The sequence below is a fragment of the Urocitellus parryii genome, chromosome 3 (assembly GCF_045843805.1).
Source record: "Urocitellus parryii isolate mUroPar1 chromosome 3, mUroPar1.hap1, whole genome shotgun sequence".
NCBI lineage: Eukaryota > Metazoa > Chordata > Mammalia > Rodentia > Sciuridae > Urocitellus > Urocitellus parryii.
Genome location: NC_135533.1, coordinates 215,450,649 through 215,471,693, shown reverse-complemented (window position 1 = coordinate 215,471,693; position 21,045 = coordinate 215,450,649). Strand labels below are relative to the sequence as shown.

The window sequence follows — 21,045 nt, the reverse complement described above, 5'->3', positions numbered from 1 at the left end:
GAGATGAGAGAGAGAATTTTAATATTTATTTTTTCTACTTCTCGGCGGACACAATATCCCTCTGCATGTGGCACCGGGGATCGAACCCGCTGCACGCACGCATGCCAGGCGAGCGCGCCACCGCCTGAGCCACATGGCCAGCCCCTAGTTTGTATTCTTGATGACTGCCATTCTGACTGGAGAAAGAGCAAATATCAAATTTCACTGTAGTTTGGTTTACATTTCCCTAATTGCTAATGATGTCAAATATTTTAAAATATATTTGTTGGCCATTCATATTTATTCTTTCAAGAAGTGTCTGCTTAATTTATTCGCTCATTTATTAATTTGGGTTACTTGGGTTTTTTTTTTTGGTGTTGAGTTTTTGTACATTCTAGATATTAATCCTCTGTCAGAAGAGTAGCTAGCAAAGATTTTTCTCCCAGCACTTTTCACACTCTTTTCACACTCTTGTTTCCTTTGCTGTGCAGAAGCTTTTAAATTTGATGCCATCCTAATTTTTAAACTCTGGGCACTATTTTCTGAGCTTTAGGGGTCCTATGGAGAAATTCTTTGCCCCCCAAGCAACTTTAAGTGCCCCATGGGTGGGCAGGCCTTCTGGTCTTATTCACTCTTGTGTCCCATGTAAGTGGCAGGGGACTCCACACCTAGGAAACTGCCCCCACCCCTAGTACTGGGGATTGAACCCAGTGATAATATCCTATGGAGCTACATCTCTAGACCTTTTGATTTTTTGAGATAGGGTCTATGAATTGTCTAGGCTGGCCTCAATCTTGTAATCCTCTTGCCTCAGCCTCCTGAGTAGTTGGGGGTTACAGTTATGGGCCACTGTGCTGGGTTTGGAACATTCTTAACATGGCTGAATGAAGAAACCAGTTCAGATGAGCAGGACTCCCTATTCACACGTTACATCTGTAACCTCATTTGTATAGGTGATGCTGGGACTGTGCCCTCAGAAACAACAGGAATAGGCACTCAAATTATGAGTTGAGTGTAACTGTGTGTGCATGTCACTCACCCCATGTGTATTTGCTTGTGAATATGAGATTGTCAGCCTATGAGGGTAAGTGTCCTGTCTAGTGACACGCATTCCTTCAGGTACAGGTTCCTGGATCAAATTCCAGTAGGTTCACTCATATGGTGTTAGGGGTCCTGCAGATCCTGTTTCCTCCACTGCACCAGGCTCCCTGTTGTAATGTCAAGCAGGACTGAGAGAAAATTGGATAGCTCAAGTGCATGGCACACAATGGGTGCCCAGGCTTCCTCGCTGCTGGTGGTGCTGCTGCTAATACAGAAGCTGCTGGAATACAGAAGACAAGTGGGTCCTGGTTCCAGACCAGGAGGAGGTTTGGGAGCCCCTGTCCTCGCGTGGACACTCTGTATCTCGCAGACAGAGGAACTTTTGGACAGGGTGCTGATTGCGACTGTGTAAGGCAAAGGGGTTATTGTCCTGCGGTCCTTCTTGCTCACCGCACACAAGCCAGGGAAAGTGGCCGAACTCTCGTCCGCGAGCGCATGGGTCGGGTGTGTCCCTCCGGAGACTGCGTGGACACACCTGCCCGCCTAATCCGCGCTGGGGTTCCTTGGTCTCCCCAGAGCCTTCTGCGAGGCGGGGCCAGGTGCGCAGGGGCGGGGAAGGGGGCGTGGCCCACGTGGGTGACGCGCAGAACCACGCCCCCACCTTGGGACAGACCCGGAAGCCGCGGCGTTGCTCGAGGGGGAAGATGGCGCCCTCGGGGCTGAAGGCGGTGGTGGGGGAAAGTGAGTGCCTTAGCGGGGCCGGGCTCCGTGTCCCCTGCGGGGCGGACGCCAGGGCGCACGGTCTCTGGGAGCCCAGGACCCCGACGGGGAGTTGGGGGCTGAACTGGGTGGTGCCCGAGCGCCTGACCCTCGAGGGGGCGGGCGGGGACTTGGTTCCAGCGGACGCCCAGTTCCTCAGTTGCTGCAGCAGAACAGAGCTGGGCCCGGGGACCCAGAGGAGCCGGTAGTGGGTGGCGGAGGCTGGAGACATGACTCCTGGGCCCCCTAAACTGCCTGCAGGAGGAGGGCATAGTTGGACCTCTCCAGACTCTGTGTCTGAGCCTGGCAAAGTTCTGGGGCTGGACTCTAGTGGCCCCACCGTGCGCTGGTCAGAGACTCCAGGTGGTTTGAGTGCTCAGGGGGCGTGTCAGGCCCCACGGGGTGATGTGGGGGGCGCCTTCCTCCTTGCCCTATCCTCGGGAGCCCCTTGCAGCGACAGGACCCAGGCGTCCAGGCCTCGCGGGGCGCAGGTCCTCTTCCCCTCCCCCACCTCTGGTAGTTCCGGCCTCAGCTGCTCCTTCCGCCCTGGCGGTCCAGATAACAGTGGACGTGACACTCTGGCCGGGCCAAGCGAGGCCACCCTGTTCCTTTTCTCCATTCCTTCCTCTGGGTAGGGCAGACTGGCTCAGACCTCCAGCACTTCAGCCCCAAAGGGAGGCCCTTATACAGTGGGTGATGGGAAGAGGGGATACAGATGAGGAAACTGAGGACTCGTGGTTGATGGGATGAGCACAGCTAGGCACACATCAGAGCTGGGAACTTGGGGTCTTGCAGTCTAGTCTTAAGTGGATCTAATGGAGGTGGGGTGGGGGCCTGATTGGTAGCCCCACAGAAGGAAAATTGGAAGTGGGGAGGCAGACGCTTCCTCTCCATTCATTCATGGATATATGGAATGGCAACTTGTACCCCAAGCCCTGTGCTGCTTAGGCTAGAGGGTACTTAGGCAAGTTGCCTGTCCTCTCAGAACCTGTTTCCCTGTCTGTAAATTAGGAGGGGGCTGATGCCAGGAGCTACTTCTCCAGATCAGGGGGCAGGGGTGAATGGGAGTTAAGATGAGGGTCTAGCATCCTGAGCCCTCCCCACTCTTCCCTGCAGAAATTCTGAGTGGAGTCATTCGAAGCGTCAAAAAGGATGGGGAGTGGAAGGTAGGGGTAACCAGAGTTAGCCCCTTGCCCCAGTCTACATGGGGGGTCCCTCTGTACCCACAAGAAATTTTTGAGGAGGCTGTTGATCCATGGGGTGGGAGCTGGGTGTATGGGTCTTGGGTCCTCCGTCCCAGCCAACCCTTGAAACTGTTGATCTCTCCACTTCCCCCTGCCCCTTCTGGGATCAGCCATAGCTCCTTCTGCCTCTTGTCTGCCCATTGGTCCATCTGTCTGTCCATTCATCTGGATAGGTGCTCATCATGGACCATCCAAGCATGCGTATCCTGTCGTCCTGCTGTAAAATGTCAGACATTCTGGCTGAGGGCATCACCAGTGAGTGGACCCCCACCTCATGCTCTGGGTAGAACCTGAGTATGGGATCCCCTGAATGTGGGGCCCTTGGGTATAACTCTTAAATGTGAGATCCCCTAAAGTTATCCCAAACTCCCAAGTATGTCCCTGTCCCTGCATAGACCACCTAGAGCATGTGTGACCAAGTACATCTCTCAGGTATGCAAGCTGAGGGTCCCACGAAGGACCCTGTCTGCAGTCCTTACCAGGGACTGCTGAGGGCTCAGCCTCCTTGACTGCAGCCCCATGTAGAGCTCCCAGGGAGACTCTGAGCCTGGCCCCTTGTGAATGCATAGCCTTCTGTGGGTGACCTGCAGGGTATATGGCTGTGTGGTCCTAAAGATACAAAACATGTAGCTCCTGGGTGTCTGTCTCCTGCTTAGAACTTCAGGTGATGCAGCTCCCCTAAGCATCCAATCCCCCAAGCCTGAGACTTTCCATGTGCCCCTGGCCTATGCCACCCATGAGTACCCCTTCTTCTGTTGCTATTAGTTGTTGAAGACATCAACAAGCGGCGTGAACCCATCCCCAGTCTGGAAGCCATTTATTTGCTGAGCCCCACAGAGAAGGTGCCTGTATGAGTGAGCATGCTCATGGGTGCATGCATGTGTGTGGCCTCTGGGCATGCTTGTGTCCAGTGGAGGATGGGCAGTGGCTGGGGGGCCCAGGCAAAGGATGGGTCTGGGGTGTAGGGTCAGGCCCAGAGAGTGATCTGCATTCCCCAGTCGGTTCAGGCACTGATCGCAGACTTCCGGGGAACCCCGACCTTCACCTACAAAGCAGCACACATCTTCTTCACTGATAGTGAGTGAGAGAGTGGGGGATGTGGAAGGGTAGTGGGTGAGAGTGTGGGGTGGCTCTGATCTGATGGCCCCTCTGCCCAACTCAGCCTGCCCCGAGCCCCTGTTCAATGAGCTGGGCCGCTCTCGCCTGGCAAAGGTGGTGAAGACGCTGAAAGAAATCCACCTGGCCTTCCTCCCCTACGAGGCCCAGGTACAGCCCAGGTGGAGGTGGGGTGTCTGTGACCAAATACAAAATATGTATAGAGATTCAGAGAGGGAAGGAGCCAACCCAGGAGCTTTGTGAACCCTGCAGATCTCAGCAACTGGTGTTCCATCCCTCTGGGCTGCTCCAGGGGTCAGCATGAAGTCTTCCCAAGGGGGAGGACTGGGGGACTTACCTGTGGACTCTTACAGGCATTGATTGGTGGCTGCCCCCAGACTGCCTTGAGACTAGCAGAGCAGACTCCAGAGACCAGGGAAGGCCCAGGCAGATAGATGCAGGTAGCAGCAGCTTCAAGTTAGGCAGGTTTGACCTACAGTGGTGGCCCTGGCACTTGTGTCCCCCAGGTGTTCTCCCTGGATGTCCCTCACAGCACTTACAACCTCTACTGCCCCTTCCGGGCAGGGGAGCGCGCACGGCAGCTTGAGGCACTGGCCCAGCAAATTGCTACACTGTGTGCCACTCTGCAGGAGTACCCAGCCATCCGCTACCGCAAGTGGGGACCCAGCCCAGCCCGCAGGCCCCATGCTGCCCTCTGCCCTTGACCCCATCCTGCATCCGGTTTTTAGTCTCTCTTCGGGCCCCAGTCCTAGTCCTCACTCTGACCCCTAATTCCCATCCTCAACCCCAACTTTAACCTCCTGACTGTGACCAGCCCTTCCAGACCCCATATTCTAATGTCCTTGTGTCTGACTGTCCCACTTCTAGGGGTCCAGAGGACACAGCCCAGTTGGCCCATGCAGTCCTGGCCAAGCTGAATGCCTTCAAGGCGGACACTCCCAGTCTGGGCGAGGTGAGGGGGTGTTGGGGAAATGGGTCAAGGCCCTGCAGGGTCAGGGTCAGGGTCAGCATTAGCTTCCTTATCCCTGCCTCTAACTCTCCTGAGCCACCCAGGGCCCTGAGAAGACCCGCTCACAGCTGCTGATTGTGGACCGGGCAGCAGACCCTGTGTCCCCACTGCTGCATGAGCTAACGTTCCAGGCCATGGCTTATGACCTGTTGGACATTGAACAGGACACATACAGGTGGGTGGACCTTGGAGCCTGCTGACCCCAGTTGCCCCCAACCTGGGACCCTTGTGCTTACCGAGTGCCCTGACCCTCATGTCCCCCTTCCTGCCCTTACAGGTATGAGACCACTGGGCTGAGTGAGGCTCGGGAGAAGGCCGTGCTGCTGGACGAGGACGACGACCTGTGGGTGGAGCTTCGACACATGCACATTGCTGATGTGTCCAAGTGCGTGCTCGCAGTGGGTGCTGGAGGTGTGGGCCCCGCCTGGATGCCCCTAACTCCTTCCTCCTATGGGCCCGCTATGTGGCTATGGGATCCCTGCTGCCCCCAGGCTTTGGGTCTAGGCTTTGAACTGACCCTCCATAAGTCACACCCTTCAGTGGGACTCTTGACCGTCCTCCAGCCTCATCCTACCCCCTGGACCCCCAGGGACATGTCCCTGCCTGTCATTTCCATTTGCGAAACTGCACTAACCTCACACTGAAGTCCCAGCCCCAGCCCCTATCTCACCCTGCCCTCCCTCTTGGCTAGGAGGGTCACGGAGCTTTTGAAGACATTCTGTGAGAGCAAGAGGATGACCACTGACAAGGTAGCCCCCACCCCAACCTTGGCTGGGAGTGGAGGAAAGCCCCTCCCACTTGGATGAGGGCGGGGCCTCATCCAAGATGCTGAGCCTGGAGTGGGATCGCGGTGGGCAGGGTTTGGCTTCGAGCCCACCCCCTGCGGTCTCCCACACTCCCTCAGGCCAACATCAAAGACCTGTCCCACATTCTGAAAAAGATGCCGCAGTACCAGAAGGAGCTGAACAAGGTGATAGAGCCCGGGTGGGTGGAGCCTCCGTCCCGGGGCTGCTGAGGCCCTCAGCCCGAGGCTCTGTCCTGCGCTCTGCCGTGACTCCACGTTTGTGACCCCAACTCCCACACCCCACTCTGCAGTATTCGACGCACCTGCATCTAGCCGACGACTGCATGAAGCGCTTCAAGGGCTCCGTGGAGAAGCTGTGCAGTGTGGAGCAGGTGTGGTGGGGCCGGCCCAAAGGGCCATCCCCTGAGAGGGATGGGGTTTGGGAGAGGGGAGCCTGTTGGGGGGTCCTGGTGAGCAGGTGGGCGTGTGGAGTGGGAACCTCAGGGGTGGGACCTGGTTGGGGGGTGTGGTCTTGGAGAGGTGAGACTCGAGTGAGGGGTGGAGCTTGTGGGGAGGTGGTCCTGGGGCTGGGTTGAGGCCTGGGCCTATTTGGGAGGGGCAGCCTTGGAGAAGTGGGGCCTCAGGAGACCTGTTGAAAGATGAGGTGCGCGCAGGACCTGGCCATGGGCTCGGACGCAGAGGGGGAGAAGATCAAGGATGCCATGAAATTGATCGTGCCCGTGCTGCTGGATGCAGCGGTGCCACCTTATGACAAGATCCGCGTCCTGTTACTCTACATCCTCCTACGGAATGGTGGGTGGGCCTGGGGGTTCTTGGGACTTCCCTTTCACCAGTGTCTCTTAACAATCCCGGGAAACTTTCAGCCCTACAGCTTCCCAACACCAAGCATGCTGAATCCATCACATCCCCTTTCTGGGCCCTGTGACCCTTTTCCAACTATGAGATCCTCCACAGAGCCCTTCCCTCCTCCCATTAAACATGGAATTTATCCAAAATAAGCGTTTCTTTAAACTTGGTATCCCCTCTACTGATTCTGGAGGACCCCATTCTCCCTCAGGGATGCGGATCCCTAGTCTCCCTGGCATGAGAATTTCCCTTTACACTAACTCCAGGGGATGCCTGGATCCTGAGGACCTCCCAACAGTGGGACATGCTCATCGAAGTCCTGGGATACCTCTTAGCCCCGGATCCTGTGTAGCCACTTTCTGGCCCCCTTCCCCTTTCCCAGGTGTGAGCGAGGAGAACCTGGCCAAGCTGATCCAGCATGCCAACGTGCAGGCCTACAGCAGCCTTGTCCGGAACCTGGAGCAGCTGGGAGGCACCGTCACCAATCCTGGGGTATGCCAGGAGCAGGGTCAGAGGCTGGGTGGAAGGAGGCTGAGGGCTTGTGGGGGCAGCTGGGGAGAGGGCCTAGGTCAGAGCCTGGTCCTGTGGTGTGGCTGCACAGGCATGTGTGGCCCATGGGGACAGAGTGCCAGGGCCAATCCTAGGGCATACAGTAGGCAGCAGGGTGAGGTTTGCTCACTGCCACACTGGTCCTGGTGACAGTGCAATGTTGGGTATGTGCTCTGAGGGCTAGGGGTATGGTAGGGTCACCGGTGTTTGGGCAGCAAGGCACCCAGAGGACTCGGGGCTCCCTGAGGTCACAGTGGACACTCCACCCATGCAGCACACACAGCAGCTTCCTGCACTCAGCTCTCGGTTTAGTCTCTCCTGTCTCTCTCTCTGGCCCTACGTGTCCCACCTCCCCTGATCCTTCCTCCTCTGCGGGCCCTGTGTGCCCTTGTCCCCATCTCTCTCGCTGGCCTCTGTCTTCCATCTTTCTGTCTTTCTCTTTGCTCTTGTCTCTCTCCTTCCACCCCCCTTCCTTCCCTACCTGCTTCTGTCCTTGTCTCTCTCAGTCTCCTGAATCTCTCTCTCTCTCTCCCGTTCCACCTCTTCATCTTTGCCTACCCCGCTAGCCAGATGAGGCCCCAGTCCCATCTGTGACCCACCTCCTTCCCCCTAACCCCCTACTGGCCCCACCTGGCCCTGCCTGCAGGGCTCAGGGACTTCAATCCGGTTGGAGCGGAGGGAACGCTCGGAGCCCACCTATCAGCTGTCCCGCTGGACTCCGATCATCAAGGACGTGATGGAGGTACTTGGGTGGGGGCTCGGGGCTGTTCCCCCTGATCCTGTCAGCCTCCCTCCCTCCTCCTCCTCGTGCTAAGCCTCGGGGCTTAATGGAAAATCCCTCATTACTGGATTCTCCTGACACCCAGTCTGCTCTGGTCACCCCAAACACACACCCCAGGAATTAGGGCAGCAGAGAGCCCTTTAGCTGGGGAGTCTCTTCCTCTCCACCCACTGGCCCCCTCCTCTGCATCCCCCTCTGTTATCTTCCTCCGACCCCTAGACGCCCTTCCCTCACCAGCCCCTGGCCATCCTGCGGCCTGAAAGCGCTACATCAAATAGCCACAGGCCAGGGGTGTGGCTTCCATCTCCTTGGGGAGTTCTGGTACCCCTTTCTGCTTGACAGCCCGGCCACCTGGCCTCCCCGCCCATGCAGCTTGGAAGTCTGAATTCCTAGGTCCCAAGGGCTGAGGATGTTGATTCGTGGGTCCCCAAGGGGCAGGAGGCGCAGATAGTGGCTCCGCTTTGCCAGGATCTTGATCTCTGTGAGGACTCCAGTCCTTGGTCCCCGTTGTCTGGGGCTCATCTCCTAAACCTCCCTCTCTGGCCCCCCAGGATGTGGTGGAGGACCGCCTGGACCGGAAGCTGTGGCCCTTCGTGTCTGACCCTGCTCCCTCATCCAGCTCCCAGGCTGCAGTCAGGTGAGGCCCTGGAGATGCCCTTCACTATCATCCAGGCCCACATCTGAGGGTGGAGTGTGTACAGCCTAGACTGACCTCTTCCCCCCCCACAGTGCCCGCTTTGGCCACTGGCACAAGAACAAGGTGGGCACCGAGGCTCGGCCTGGACCTAGGCTCATTGTGTACATCGTGGGTGGTGTGGCCATGTCAGAGATGAGGGCCGCCTATGAAGTGACCAGGGCCACTGAGGGCAAGTGGGAGGTACTTATTGGTGAGTAGCCAGGACTGGGGTTCTCAGGGGGCTAGAGTTGGACTTGGGGGTCCCTGAGGGACTGGAGCTTAGGCCTCTGGGTGTCTAGGGATGGACTCTGGGGTCCCTGGAGGGCTGGCGTGGGTCCCTGGAGATTTGGAGTTGGACTTTGGGAGCCCTGGGGGGCTGGATCCTAGATTCCAGGGTTTCTGAGGGGCTGGGAGTTGGGTTGCCAGGGAAGGGGTCATCTGGGGCCTGCACTCCCACATTCTCTAGACTCCTGAATTTTAGAAAGTCAGGCTCTTGGTTTGCTGAGGGGCAGGGACAGGCCTCCAACCAGCCAGGACCCAGAGGCCAAGGAAGCACCCTGTTCCTCCCCACTCTCCCCTGCTCACCAGGCTCGTCACACATTCTCACCCCAACCCGATTCCTGGATGACCTCAAGACACTGGACCAGAAACTGGAGGACATTTCCCTGCCCTGACCTTGGGCCCCACCTCTGATTCCTCCCTTTACAGAGAAATAAATCTTCCCTCTCTCTACCAACGAGCACCCACCTTGCTTTCTTCCCAGGGAAGACCCTGGGAGCTGAGCTGGATCAGCTTACACACACTGCCAGAACCTTCCCCTGGCCCTGAGGGCATCCTCAGCCCTGGGGAAGGTTAAGAACCCTGCTCAGGTTTGACAGTGGGTGGCCCGAGGTTTACCAGCTGTGAGGCCCTGGCTACGTTGCTGGGTCCCCATGCAGAAATGAGGCCATTAATAGCAGCTGCTTTGCAGAGAAGATGACAGTGTGGGAGAACTGACGGCACAGGACGCTGGCAGGTTCTCCACTCACTGGGGTCCTTTTGGCCGTTGTGACAGGGCTGTTACTGTTACATTAACAAGCACAAAGGGCTGGTGGTGTTCTCCCCTCCTCCTCCCCCAGGACTGTCCCAAGGGGGCCTGCAGCCACATGCAGCTGAGGTTGTGCCCGGCTCTGGGAATGAGAGTCAGCCTTTGGTCAGGCACACCTGACCCCGCCCTGCTCGTTCTCCCCACCCCAGGTGTTCACGGGCTCCTGACTGCAGGACGGATCAGAGCCTTTACTGGAGCGTTTGTTTGCGAGGGTTGCCACAGACTGGCTGGCTTCACAGAAATTTATTGTCCTACGGTTCTGGAGGCTGCAAGTCTGCACCAAGGTGCCAGCCAGGTCGATTTCTTCCGAGGCGGGTAGACAGCGTGTAGACAGCGTCTTCTCCCTGTGTCCTCACATGGCTGTCCCTCAGTGTGTCTGCGTCCCAATTTCCTCTGTAAGGACACCAGTCGTCTTGGATGAGGGCCCACCTTATGACCTCATTTTTACTTAATTGTCTCTTGAGAGACCCCATCTCCAGGTCATTCTGAGATCCTGGGGGTCAGGACCTCAGCGTGTGAATACCAGGGAGTCACAATGGAGTGTGAATAAGAGCTGGAGGACAGACCCAGGCAGGCCACCAGAGGCACGGCAGGGGGCTGTGGGAGGCAGAGGGCCCCCGGGCAGGGGTGGTTAGGGAAGACTTTCCCTGTGGAGAGTGAAAATCCAGAGGGGCTGAGGAGGCTCAGTGGGGACAAAGGCTAGAAGGTGGAAGAGCAGCCGGCTGAGCTGGAGGGAGGGAGGGTATTGACCCGCGACAAGATCTGAGAGCACTAGGGCCACGCGGCCGGGTGAGGATTTGGGTCTCTGCTGGAGTGACGGGAACCACACGGTGTAACTCTGGCCCCGCGCCCTCTAGAAAGAGGTCCCGAGGAGGGCCCGGTGAGGGGCGGGGAGGCTGGGGACAGCGCCCCCTGGTGGGGAGCTGGTTGTTTCCTCCCGGTCACCTCCCGGGTTGTGGCCCATCCCAAGGCTGGGCCAGGGGTGGAGACAGGGCACAGGGGACCCTCCTGACTTTGAGTCACAGATTTGTTTGAGAGTTCAGGGAAATTTAAGGACACTTCCCCCCAAATTGCACACATCTTTGTGCAGGTGGAGCCTGAGACAAACTGCGACTCGGCAGTTCAGGTAGATTTCTGGGTCTCCCACCCGGGACAGAAGTTGGACACGCCGATGTGGAGCGGATGGGGTGCGGGCAAGAAAGAAGATTTGACGCAAGCCCCTGAGACGGCGTCCGGAATACCCTGCGGCAGGGACCCGTTTTAACTGGCGGAAGACGGAGGGAGTGGGAGGGACATGGTTTTAAAGTTACTTAAACGCAGGGTCCTGGGAAGCCGCGGCTTGGCTCCGGGTCCCGCCGGTGTAGTTAAGCGCAGAGAGCGCCAGGGGGCGCTGCGGCCCGACTTTCGGCTTCTTTGCTCCTCGGTCTGTAACTGAGCTGGGCGACCCTAATTAGAGAGGACAGGAAGTGGGTCGAGGGTTCTTCTGTGTTTCTCAGCGAAGACAAAATCCTGTTGTGTAAACCACCTCCGTTTCTGCTCCTTATACTTCGATGACATAATGTTTCTGCACTAAAGACAAATATTGTAAATATTCACAGGTCCCTGGGGACAACAGCCTCTGGCATTATTAGTCCTAGAAGGACATCTCACCATGCCCTCTAGCACCTTCGGCAGATCCTCAAAACCTCATATTTGGGAATAAACCCCAACCTCCTCTCTCTGCATCCAGTGATATTGACCTTCGCAACTCATTGTCCACCTCTTAGGCTAATGTCCCTCTAACAGGCCACAGTGTTCCTGCGCAGGGCCCTTGCACCTGCTGCTCCTGGCCTGCAACTCCCTCTTTCTGCTTTTCCATCTCTGCTCAGTTGTCACTGCCTCAGAGAGCCTCACAGTATTGATTGCTGCTTGGCACATTTTCTTTTTTGTTTTCTTCCTGGCCCGTGGACTGACTGACTTTCTAGATTGGTTGGTTGCTTCCTCATGACCTAGTGTTAACTTTTTGTCTAAAATACACTCCCCTTTGCCCTCCTATTTCTCCTGTCATCAGGTGCTTGGGACAGCAGCCTTGGTTACAACCAGATTCAGCTGTAGCCAGAATAACACATGAGGCTGGATACTTCCTTCCTCACGTGAGGGGCTCTGTAATGCCACCTAGCTAAGACTGGTCACCAACTCGGGGGCTGTCCCTTGTTCTCAGTAACTCTCCACCTGAAGATGTTAGCAGCCACCAAGTCTAGGTCCATTATCCCTTGAGGATTATTTCCAGCTGCATCCTTCCTGCCGCTGGAATTAGCCCGGAGGGACAGAATTTTCTCTTTTTAGCAACTAGTTGGTTTGTCCACAGTAACATCCTGATACATTTTCTTCAGTGTTATTTATGAGGTTCCTCAAGGTCTGGACACATGAGCTCAGCAGGGAGGAATGGAGTGGGGACAAGTCTGAAGGTCATTTGCGGTTACATTGTAAATACCTTGTAATCCCCTGCCCCACCCCAGGCTGCGGCTGCCATGGCAACAGTGATGGGGCTTCCTGGGCAAGAACGCTGGTGGGTTTGTTTATTTATGTACATCACAGGGCCAAGAGCTTCTCCTGTGTTGTAGGGAGACTCTAGAATGATTGGTGGAATAGCAAGAGGGAAAGGTTTGTGGGCTTGAACTTTCTCAATTTAAAAAAAAAAAAAAAGCCAAGTGCTGCAGGTGTGGCTCGGGGCAGAGGGCTTGGCTAGCCTGGTGTGTCACCCCGGGCACCTCAGGGTCCAGGGCAACCTGGAGCTTCTAGCTCAACAGGAGAGGGGGCGCTGGGACGAGGAGCCCAGGACCCCTGGCAGGACAAATAGGGTGTGGTGGAGAGCCCAGGGAGGGGCTGGGTGCCCGCAGGCAGGAAAGGGAAGTTAGCCCAGGAAAAGCTGCGGAAATGACAAGAGTGGAGAGAAGACACCGGGTGCCCCGGGGGACCCAAGACAGTGAGGAAGCCAGGGAGCTTCCCTTTTTAAAAAATTTTTTAGGGGAAAAGTTGCTCAAAATCTTAAAACACAAATTAACCAACAGTCTCACCCAAGGACATTGTGAAAAAGGGTCAGGTGGGGAAATGTCCCTGCGAGCAGAAGGGTTTTTACTCCGGTGGAACCAGAAATGGGGCTTCCCGGGGCCTTGGGAGTGGGCAGAAAGGACAGGGAAATCTCAGTCACAGGCCCCTCCACCTTGGCTCCCACCACAGTTCTCTTCTGAGACCCCTCAGAATCTCCGTGGCTGAGCTGGGCACCGACCGTGGACATACCCGCAATCCCAGCGGCTCGGGAGGCTGAGGCAGAGGATCACGAGTTCAAAGCCAGCCTCAGCAACTCTAAATAAAATATAAAAAAGGGCTGGGGGTGTGGCTCAGTGGCTAAGCACCTCTGGGTTCCATTCCCAGTACCCCCCCCCCAAAAAAAAATCTCAGTGGTTGGGGAAAGTTCTAGAAAACTCATGAAAGGCAAAGTTTATGAAGCCCTTACTCTGTGCTAGGCCTCATCCTAGGTGCATGTACAACACTCTGTCCTCACCACGGCCCTGTGAGGTCATCGCCACTAAGGCTCCTGTGACAGGTGGGGAAACTGAGGCCCTGAGGTGCTTAGCAGTGTTCTTAAGTAAGGACTGTGGCCTTGACAAGTCGCCATCTGAAATCCAGCCGTCTGGGGGGCCTTTCCCACTCGGCTCCCCCGCAAGTTAGCTGTTGTCTGTGCACAGCTGCCCAGGGCTCCTGTGGCCGTGCGGGAGGGGATGCGTGTTCACTCCTGGATGCTGAAGAGCTGGGTAAGGGAGGGCCCAACTTGATACCAGGAAACCAGGCCAGAGGCGTCCTGCCCGCCACCTTCCCCTCTGGTCCCGAGTTCCTCATTTGGGGGTGGGCGGGTTGCTTCACCACCACCCCTTCATTCCTGTCATATTGCGAACTTGTGCGTTCTCTGTTTTTGTTTTCAAATAGGGATACTTTATTCCTGTAATTTCTTTAAGGGGAAGAGGAGACGTGGAGGAGCAGCTCAGAGGATTCAACACAGCAGATACGCCGCTCCAGCAAGTCTGAGGTCCAGCGCGCCACACCAGGGCCGTGGGTGACACTATGGTGGGCAGGGTTTTTGCTAAGAGATCTCACCTGCTCTTCCTACACACAAAAGTTGGTAACTGTGCAACGAGGATGTGTTAATCTGCTTGACTATTGTAACCATTTCACTACCTGCATTTCAAAACCTTACGTTGTGCACCTTGAATATATTACAGTAAAATTGATTCCAGCTGGGTGAGGCGGTGCACGCCTGTCATCCCAGTGGCTCAGGAGGCTGAGACAGGAGGGTAGAGAGTTCAGAGCCGGCCTCAGCAACTTAGTAAGGCCCTAGAAGCAACTCAGCAAGACCCTGTTTCTAAATAAAAGGTAAAAAAGGGCTGGGGGTGTGGTTCAGTGGTTAAGCACCCTGGGTCTCACCCCCGGTCCCAAAAAAAGAAAAAAAAATGAAAGAAAAAAGGTATAGGAATAGTCTCAAAAGATTTTTTTTTTTTTTAAGAAAAGCTACCACCCACACACCTTTTGGTGCCTAAGAAATGATAGTCCTGAGGCCACTCCAACTTGGGATCAAATCTGGGCTTCTGCGTGTACTGGCTGTGTGACCCAGGACAAGTTGCTTAGACTCTCTGGGCCTCACACTCTCCTCTTGTGAAGCAGAGGTAATAACCACATCTCCCTAACTGGATGGTTACACGGATTCAATAAGGTCATGTGTGTGAGTTGCTCAACACAGATTCAGGCATTGCACAAGTTGTCGATGGGGTTGTTTTACGACTCACAGGTGTTGGGGAGGGTGGTGGGGGCAGCCTGAAGCCAAAGATCTGTCGGATTCTGCCGGACTTCCCTTCCCCCTGGAAGGAACCTGGAGAGGCAGGAGCGGGATTCCCAGAGAAAACCTCGGGTTGTTAACATGGGAAATCTCTCACTGTGCTCCTCACGCTTCCCTGCCCAAGGCTCGCCCACCCCCACGGGTGCTGCGGCCTCCCCTCCCGCCCATTCTGCACACTGGTTCTCCCGGGGCAGGAGCGTTGGTCCAGATGGGCCCAGGGCGCCCCCCGGCACACTGCTCCAGAGACCCGGCAGCGGCCAGGGCTCTGTTTCCCTTCATTCACAGAGGACGATAGAGCCACCTGCCATCGCGATCTTGTCACCAAGGCAACAAGTTATCACCTAGTAAGGCGGCCAATCAGCAGCCCGGGCTTCCTCTGCAAGATGGCGACAGTTTCTAGTGATACAAGTCCCCTTTGTTCAAAGAAGGCGTCAAGGACAGATGTCTGTTAACAGCAAAGAGAGCAAGTTGGTGGCAGTTATGAATATTTATAAAAAAAAAAATCCTATGTGGCTCCAGGGGACACAGAAGCTATTTCCTCTGGGTCTTTCAGAAAGTCCTTTTTTCCTCACTATAAACTGTGAGCATTAAAAGGGGGGGGTGGCGGGGGGAGCGGCGGTAGCACACGCCTGTCATCCCAGTGGCTCCGGAGGCTGAAGCAGGAGGATCGAGAGTTCAAAGCCGGCCTCAGCAATGGTGAGGCCCTAAGCAACTCAGTGAGACCCTGTGTCTAAGTAAAATACAAAATAGGGCTGGGGATGGGGCTCAGTGGTGGAGTACCCCTGAGCTCAATCCCTGGTATATATATTTAAAAAAAAAAAGCAGGATTAAAAAACAAACAAACAAACCTGTGAGCATTGGAGGTGCTGGTTCCGTGGCGGTGTGAAGGAGTTTGCTCTCTGTCAGGGATACCTTAATAAACCTTGATTTAAATAAACTCTACTTGGGAAAAACAAGACATTCACTCAGCATGCTGGCATCAAATGGAACACTTCAGAGTGCATTTTCTTACATATAAATTGCATTTCAATAAAATAGATTTTTTTTAAAGAGAGAGAATTTTTTAATATTTATTTTTTAGTTCTCGGCGGACACAACATCTTTGTTGGTATGTGGTGCTGAGGATCGAACCCGGGCCGCACGCATGCCAGGCGAGCGCACTACCGCTTGAGCCACATCCCCAGCCCAAAAATAGATTTTTAAAAATTTGTGTTTGTTATTTGTGGAATTTCCTTGGGCAGCATCAGATGCAAAATTGAGGCCAGGAGAGCCCATTTTCACCGGCTGAAATTGGCAGGATGAAAGGGCTTTATTTTTTTTAAAGAGAATTAAGGCTCTTTCTTGTTTCTGACCCAAGGGTTTTCAAACTGAGTCCCTAGGGAACCCCAGGGATCCCACACACTACGTCACTTTCTCTTCCAGTGTTCTCAGCTGCTCAGTTCTTCTAGCCCTTCAAAAGCTCTTATCTGAAAAGTTCTGTGGATAAAGAGTTTGAAAAGAAGAACTCTTAAAAAAAAAAGACCCCCCCCCTTTGTGTGTGTGATGCTGGGCAAATGCTCTACCTCGGATTGGCACCCCCAAGTCCCCAGATGACTTTGCTTCCTGTGCAAACTCTGTTGTGCGCAGGCTGTGTTGGGGTCTTCAGGGAGAAGGGCTGAGCTGGGACTTGATCTGGACAAGATCTGGCAAGAAAGTGGACCTCGAAGTCCCCACAAGGACCCATGCAGAGGGACAGGATTTCTTTCTTCCAACCAGGCTCCCGCCTTCCTGCCTCATTAGATTGCTCTCAGTTCCTCAAAACCGGGACACAATGTTCCCTCCACCCAGAAGGCCCTCCCTGGCTTGTTCCCTGGTTAACTCTCGCCTACCCTCCACCTATCCTCAGCCATCTCTCCCTCCACTGAAACCTTCTTGGATTCGTCCACATGGGACCATAGTGTTACGTTGGAAGTTCTTATGGAACTAGGTTCTTCTCTGTACAGGAACAGCACCGGAGTCTGCGTGAATATCCTATTGGGTCTGTCTTCTCCCAACACATAAGGCCAAGTTCCACAGTGGCAGGAGCCGTGTCCACCTGCGCTCTATTACATGCACAATACTAAGCACAGCACCTGGCACAAAGTAGATGCACAATAAATAGCACCTCCACTTTGGACCTGCAGACAGCAATCTCATACGTACATGTTACTTTTATGGAAACATAACGTGCATAGAGAAAATTACGCAAATGTAAGCGTACAGTTCAAATCGTGCATTAATCCCAGAAACCTTCCCTGTGTCTCCATATCCTTACTACCTTGGATTCTCCGGAAACTTCCTTCATCATTTCTAACAGCATAGATTAGATTTGTCCTTTTTTTTTGTCCTTCTGTGTGAGAGGATTTGTGTGGCATGTCCTCTTTTATGTCTGGCTTCGGTGCTAACATGATAGCATGTGAACCATCCAAATTCTCTGCACAAAGATGGAGTAGACAGCCTCATCTCTAGATTGCTAGAGGCCAGGGGTGGGAATTGTTTTTTTTCTGTAAAGAGCCATAGTAACTGTCACAACTACTCAACTCTCTCATTGATGTGTGAATGCCATTGACAGGTGAAAGCAGCCATAAATGTACTTTTAAAAGTGGGGGCTGGGGTGTAGCCCTGTGGTAGAGCGCTTGCCTAGCCTGTGCAAGGCCCTGGGTTCCATCCCCAGCACCAAAATCAAAACTAACTAATCAAAAGTGGGCATCTATGGTCTAAGAAAATGTCATTTATGGATACTGGAATTTGAATCTCATATCATTTTAAGTACCATAAAAGGTTAAAAAAATTTGGATTGGTTTAAAAAAATGCAAGAATGGGTGGCTCCTCAGAAAGTTAAGCAGAGCCAGGGGTGGAGGGACATGCCTGTAATCCCAGGAACTTGGGAGACAGAGGCAGGAGGATCACAAGTTCAAAACCAGCCTCAGCAACTTAGTGAGGCCCTAAGCAAGTCAGTGAGACCCTGTCTCTAAATAGAACATAAGATATGGGCTGGGGAGTGTGGCTCAGTCGGTGAACACCCCTGGGTTCACTCCCTGGTACAAAAAAAAAGGAAAGCATAGAATTGGCCGATGATCAGGCAGCCTCTCTTCTGCATGGTGCTAAGTTTAACAAGCCAGAAACAAAGGGATCCATGTCCTATGACTCCAGGTATATGAGGTCCCTGGAGTGGACACATTGGCAGAGTGGAATGGTGGGTGCTGGGGAGCGGGACGGGGGGAGAAGGGGGAATGAGCATTGAACAGGGGCAGAGTTTGTGCTCTGGATGAGGAGACAGTTCTGGAGATGCATGCTGGCCACCCAACACGGTGGAGGTGCTCAATGCCACTGAACTGTATGCTTAGAAAATGGCTGACTTTATGCTTCCAGTATTTTATTACAACCCAAATCTGTTGTGTTGGAAACTTTAAAAATAGCAAAAATATAACAATTGTTCTTAGCTAGGGGATGGCCCCAGATAAAACGTCTACACCTGGCTACCGGCCACAGTTGGCCAGCCTGCCTCACACAGAGTTCCGCAGAAGCAGTCGACATGGTCTTGTGTCTCTGTTCCCTTGCTGACGGGCATTCAGGCATGAACAGGCACAGCGGGGCCATCAGGGACAGCACCCTGTGTCCCTGCACACAAACTTCTGCTTCTCTCTCCCTCCCGCAGATCTCGGCCCCTGGAGTGGTCACCCATGCTCCCTCCTGACCAGGCCCCAGTGGAGGCAGGGGGGCTGCTGAAGGAGAGGCTGTGGCGGGGGTGGGGGTAGGCAGAGTGGCCCTCTGGGGCCTCCACTCCAGGGGCTTCCTCTTGGCCCGGATGTGGGCAGGGAGGGCCCAGGGACTGAGCTGTCGAGAAGGAAGCCCCACACCCAGACGCCTCAGGAGAGCTGTGTGGCACAGGATTCCGGCTGTTTCCATCTGAGTCCGCCAAGGGGTAAGTGAGAGCTCTCCCTGTCGTGTCCAGGGGCCCAGCGCAGACCCGTGCCCCCGGCTCCGGGCTTGGGGCACGGTGGGCCTGACCCTCCCCACCATGGAAGGGAGCTGACCCGGGGGCGGGTCTTGTCTCCCCTCACAGCACCTGTGGGATGAGGGCTCTCTGCGTCCTTCTCCTCCCTGTCCTGGGGCTGCTGGTGGCCAGCAAGTCATCGTGTCCCATGGACGAAGCCGTCGATGAGAAGATCCAGGGGAGCATCAGCTCCCTAAGTGAGGATTCTCACATCTATTCCAGGATCAGACCCCAGCTCAGTGCTACCCAGACCTCACGCCCACTCCCAGCTGTGTCCAGCCCTACCTGGAAACAGCTCCGAATTCAGTCCCAAACCAGCCACACCTGTCACCTCAAACTCGGGGGCTTACTCCAGAACAGAGGACCCTGGAGGTGGTGGCCTTTCCACCAGGACCTGGACCACCTGCCTGGGCCTTCCCTAGGGAAACTGTGGGTTTCTGGGGATGGAACCCAGGGCCTCCTGCCTGCCAGGCCAGCGCTCGACCACTGAGCTGCACCTGCGGCCTCCCCAGGGGAACCTCTGCTCCCCTGCCTGGCTCCAAGTCAGCACCTGGGGATGCGGGAGGGCAGCTTGGTCTCACCGCCTCCCATCCCGCTTCTGCAGTTTTTGCAGCAATGCAGAACATCCGCCTGGACTGCAAGACCGTCACCTCCAGGGGGAACCTGGCTACCTGCCCTGCAGGTGAGTGCAGAGCCTGTAAGTTTGTCCCAAGCCCCTGGGAAGATCCCATCCTCTCTGTCCTGAGCTTTTACTTCCTCAGTGTCCAGATCCCTCACCCAGCTTTGTCCCCCTCCACTCCAGCTCGGGTACCTCATTTCCTTAGGACACTGGTGTCCAGGCCCCCAGCCTCCCTGCCCCGATGCGTCCTGTACCCACTCCCTGGTCGGAGCCCGTGGCCCCCACCCCGTCCCCACCCTCCCAACCTCCTGGCTCCCACCCCCAGGCCACGCTGTCACCGGCTGCACGTGTGGCTCAGCCTGTGGCTCATGGGATGTGCGCGCCGAGACCACGTGCCACTGCCAGTGTGCGGGCATGGACTGGACCGGAGCGCGCTGCTGTCGTCTGCAGGCCGCCTGAGGTCGATGGCGCTGTGCCCCAGGGAGGGGTGGGGGGCGCTGCAGAAATAAACAGAAAGAGATGGTGACCAGCAGACCTGGCCCCGTGCGGTTTCCTCAGCTGGGCAGGGGGGAAGGGGGGAGGACGGCGGAGCGCGCCCCTGTGGAACCCAGGGAACCCACCTGCGGGACCAGGACAGGGACGGCCCCTTCTTCTGCTCCTCCCTCTCCTTTGCCTGGTCTCCACCTCTTCCTCTGCTAGTGGGACCCCGACTTCCTCCATAACACATACCGCCAGCTGAGGGCTCAAGGTCACCTTGAAGAGCCAAGTGAGTCTCACCTTTGAGGCCACCTTGACGGCCTGGGTCTCCTGCCTCCCAGGAAACCGCTACTGTCGTCCCCACCCCAAGACTTCATGCAGGATCTGGGTCAGTCGGTTGTGGGGCTCTGAGTCCCCAGCGACCCCGGGCTCCAGGATTTTGTTATAATGATGCTAAGAGGACTAATACACGAGGTCACACAGAGATGCCATAACTACAGGCACGCCCATGTCCCCACAGACACAGCAATACAGAAAGGCACCTCTGAATCCACGTGAAGAATGACAGACACACCCATGTTGGAGGACACAGACTAAGTGTCACAAACATGTGTCCCTGACAGACTCTTGTCTTCTGGTAGCTGGTCCCCACCCCAACCTGGATGCACACCCAATGCCCTAGAGGGCCCCCCGGGCCCCACCCCCAGCATCCTTTACCACAGCTCCCAGGGCAGAGGACAAATCCAGGTGACTCAGGGTCCAGGTCCCCAGGAATCCTGACCCAGGGGCTAGGGATCCAGCCCCTGAGCGGCAGCTAGAATTCCTAGCACCCACTCTGACCCCAGACTCTAATGTCACCCTGGAGGATTAGGGATAGAATGGTCCTGGGTTTCAGGGTGTATGGAGCCTTCGCCCCACGGCCTCCCACCTCTCATGGTGGCTCAGCCCCTTGCGCTGAGTGGCCATGAGCAGAGATCATTCTAGTCCTGGGGGCTTCCCTCCTGACTACAGTGTGGCCTCAGGACTGAGTGGGACGGTGAGTCAGAGGCGTGGCCAGGACCAGAGAGGGCAAGTCTAGGCCTTGCATGTCCCTCCTCTTCATGACGCAGGCGTGTTGGGGAGCTCCCTGGTCCCTAGACCCTAGTGTGAAAGCCCCACCCAACTGTCCTCCT

At 55.6% G+C, this 21,045-nt stretch overlaps 2 protein-coding genes across 2 annotated transcripts; both read left to right on the top strand.

Moving 5' to 3' along the window:
• The first annotated feature begins 1,700 nt into the window (after positions 1-1,700).
• Positions 1,701-9,496, top strand: Stxbp2 (syntaxin binding protein 2). The gene is made up of 19 exons (XM_026414956.2): positions 1,701-1,761; positions 2,896-2,945; positions 3,197-3,278; positions 3,789-3,865; positions 4,022-4,100; positions 4,186-4,289; positions 4,646-4,794; positions 5,007-5,091; positions 5,193-5,323; positions 5,426-5,533; positions 5,840-5,897; positions 6,053-6,118; positions 6,244-6,324; positions 6,607-6,745; positions 7,182-7,291; positions 7,995-8,090; positions 8,681-8,766; positions 8,859-9,016; positions 9,394-9,496. Exons 1-19 carry the CDS (start codon positions 1,725-1,727, stop codon positions 9,477-9,479), a joined length of 1,782 nt encoding a protein of 593 aa, XP_026270741.1. The 5' UTR covers positions 1,701-1,724; the 3' UTR covers positions 9,480-9,496.
• Positions 9,497-18,573: 9,077 nt separating this feature from the next.
• On the top strand, positions 18,574-19,928 carry Retn (resistin). Its single transcript, XM_026414972.2, has 4 exons — positions 18,574-18,705; positions 18,847-18,974; positions 19,382-19,459; positions 19,722-19,928. Exons 2-4 carry the CDS (start codon positions 18,857-18,859, stop codon positions 19,853-19,855), a joined length of 330 nt encoding a protein of 109 aa, XP_026270757.1. The 5' UTR covers positions 18,574-18,705; positions 18,847-18,856; the 3' UTR covers positions 19,856-19,928.
• Positions 19,929-21,045: the final 1,117 nt, after the last annotated feature.

Coding starts and splice junctions, on each gene's coding strand:
- Retn (XM_026414972.2), top strand. CDS start 18,857: ATGAGGGCTCTCTGCGTCCTTCTCCTCCCTGTCCTGGGGCTGCTGGTG. Junction 18,975..19,381: donor GGGGAGCATCAGCTCCCTAA/GTGAGGATTCTC, acceptor CCGCTTCTGCAG/TTTTTGCAGCAATGCAGAAC. Junction 19,460..19,721: donor CCTGGCTACCTGCCCTGCAG/GTGAGTGCAGAG, acceptor TCCCACCCCCAG/GCCACGCTGTCACCGGCTGC.
- Stxbp2 (XM_026414956.2), top strand. CDS start 1,725: ATGGCGCCCTCGGGGCTGAAGGCGGTGGTGGGGGAAA. Junction 6,119..6,243: donor ACCAGAAGGAGCTGAACAAG/GTGATAGAGCCC, acceptor CCCACTCTGCAG/TATTCGACGCACCTGCATCT. Junction 8,091..8,680: donor TCATCAAGGACGTGATGGAG/GTACTTGGGTGG, acceptor CTGGCCCCCCAG/GATGTGGTGGAGGACCGCCT.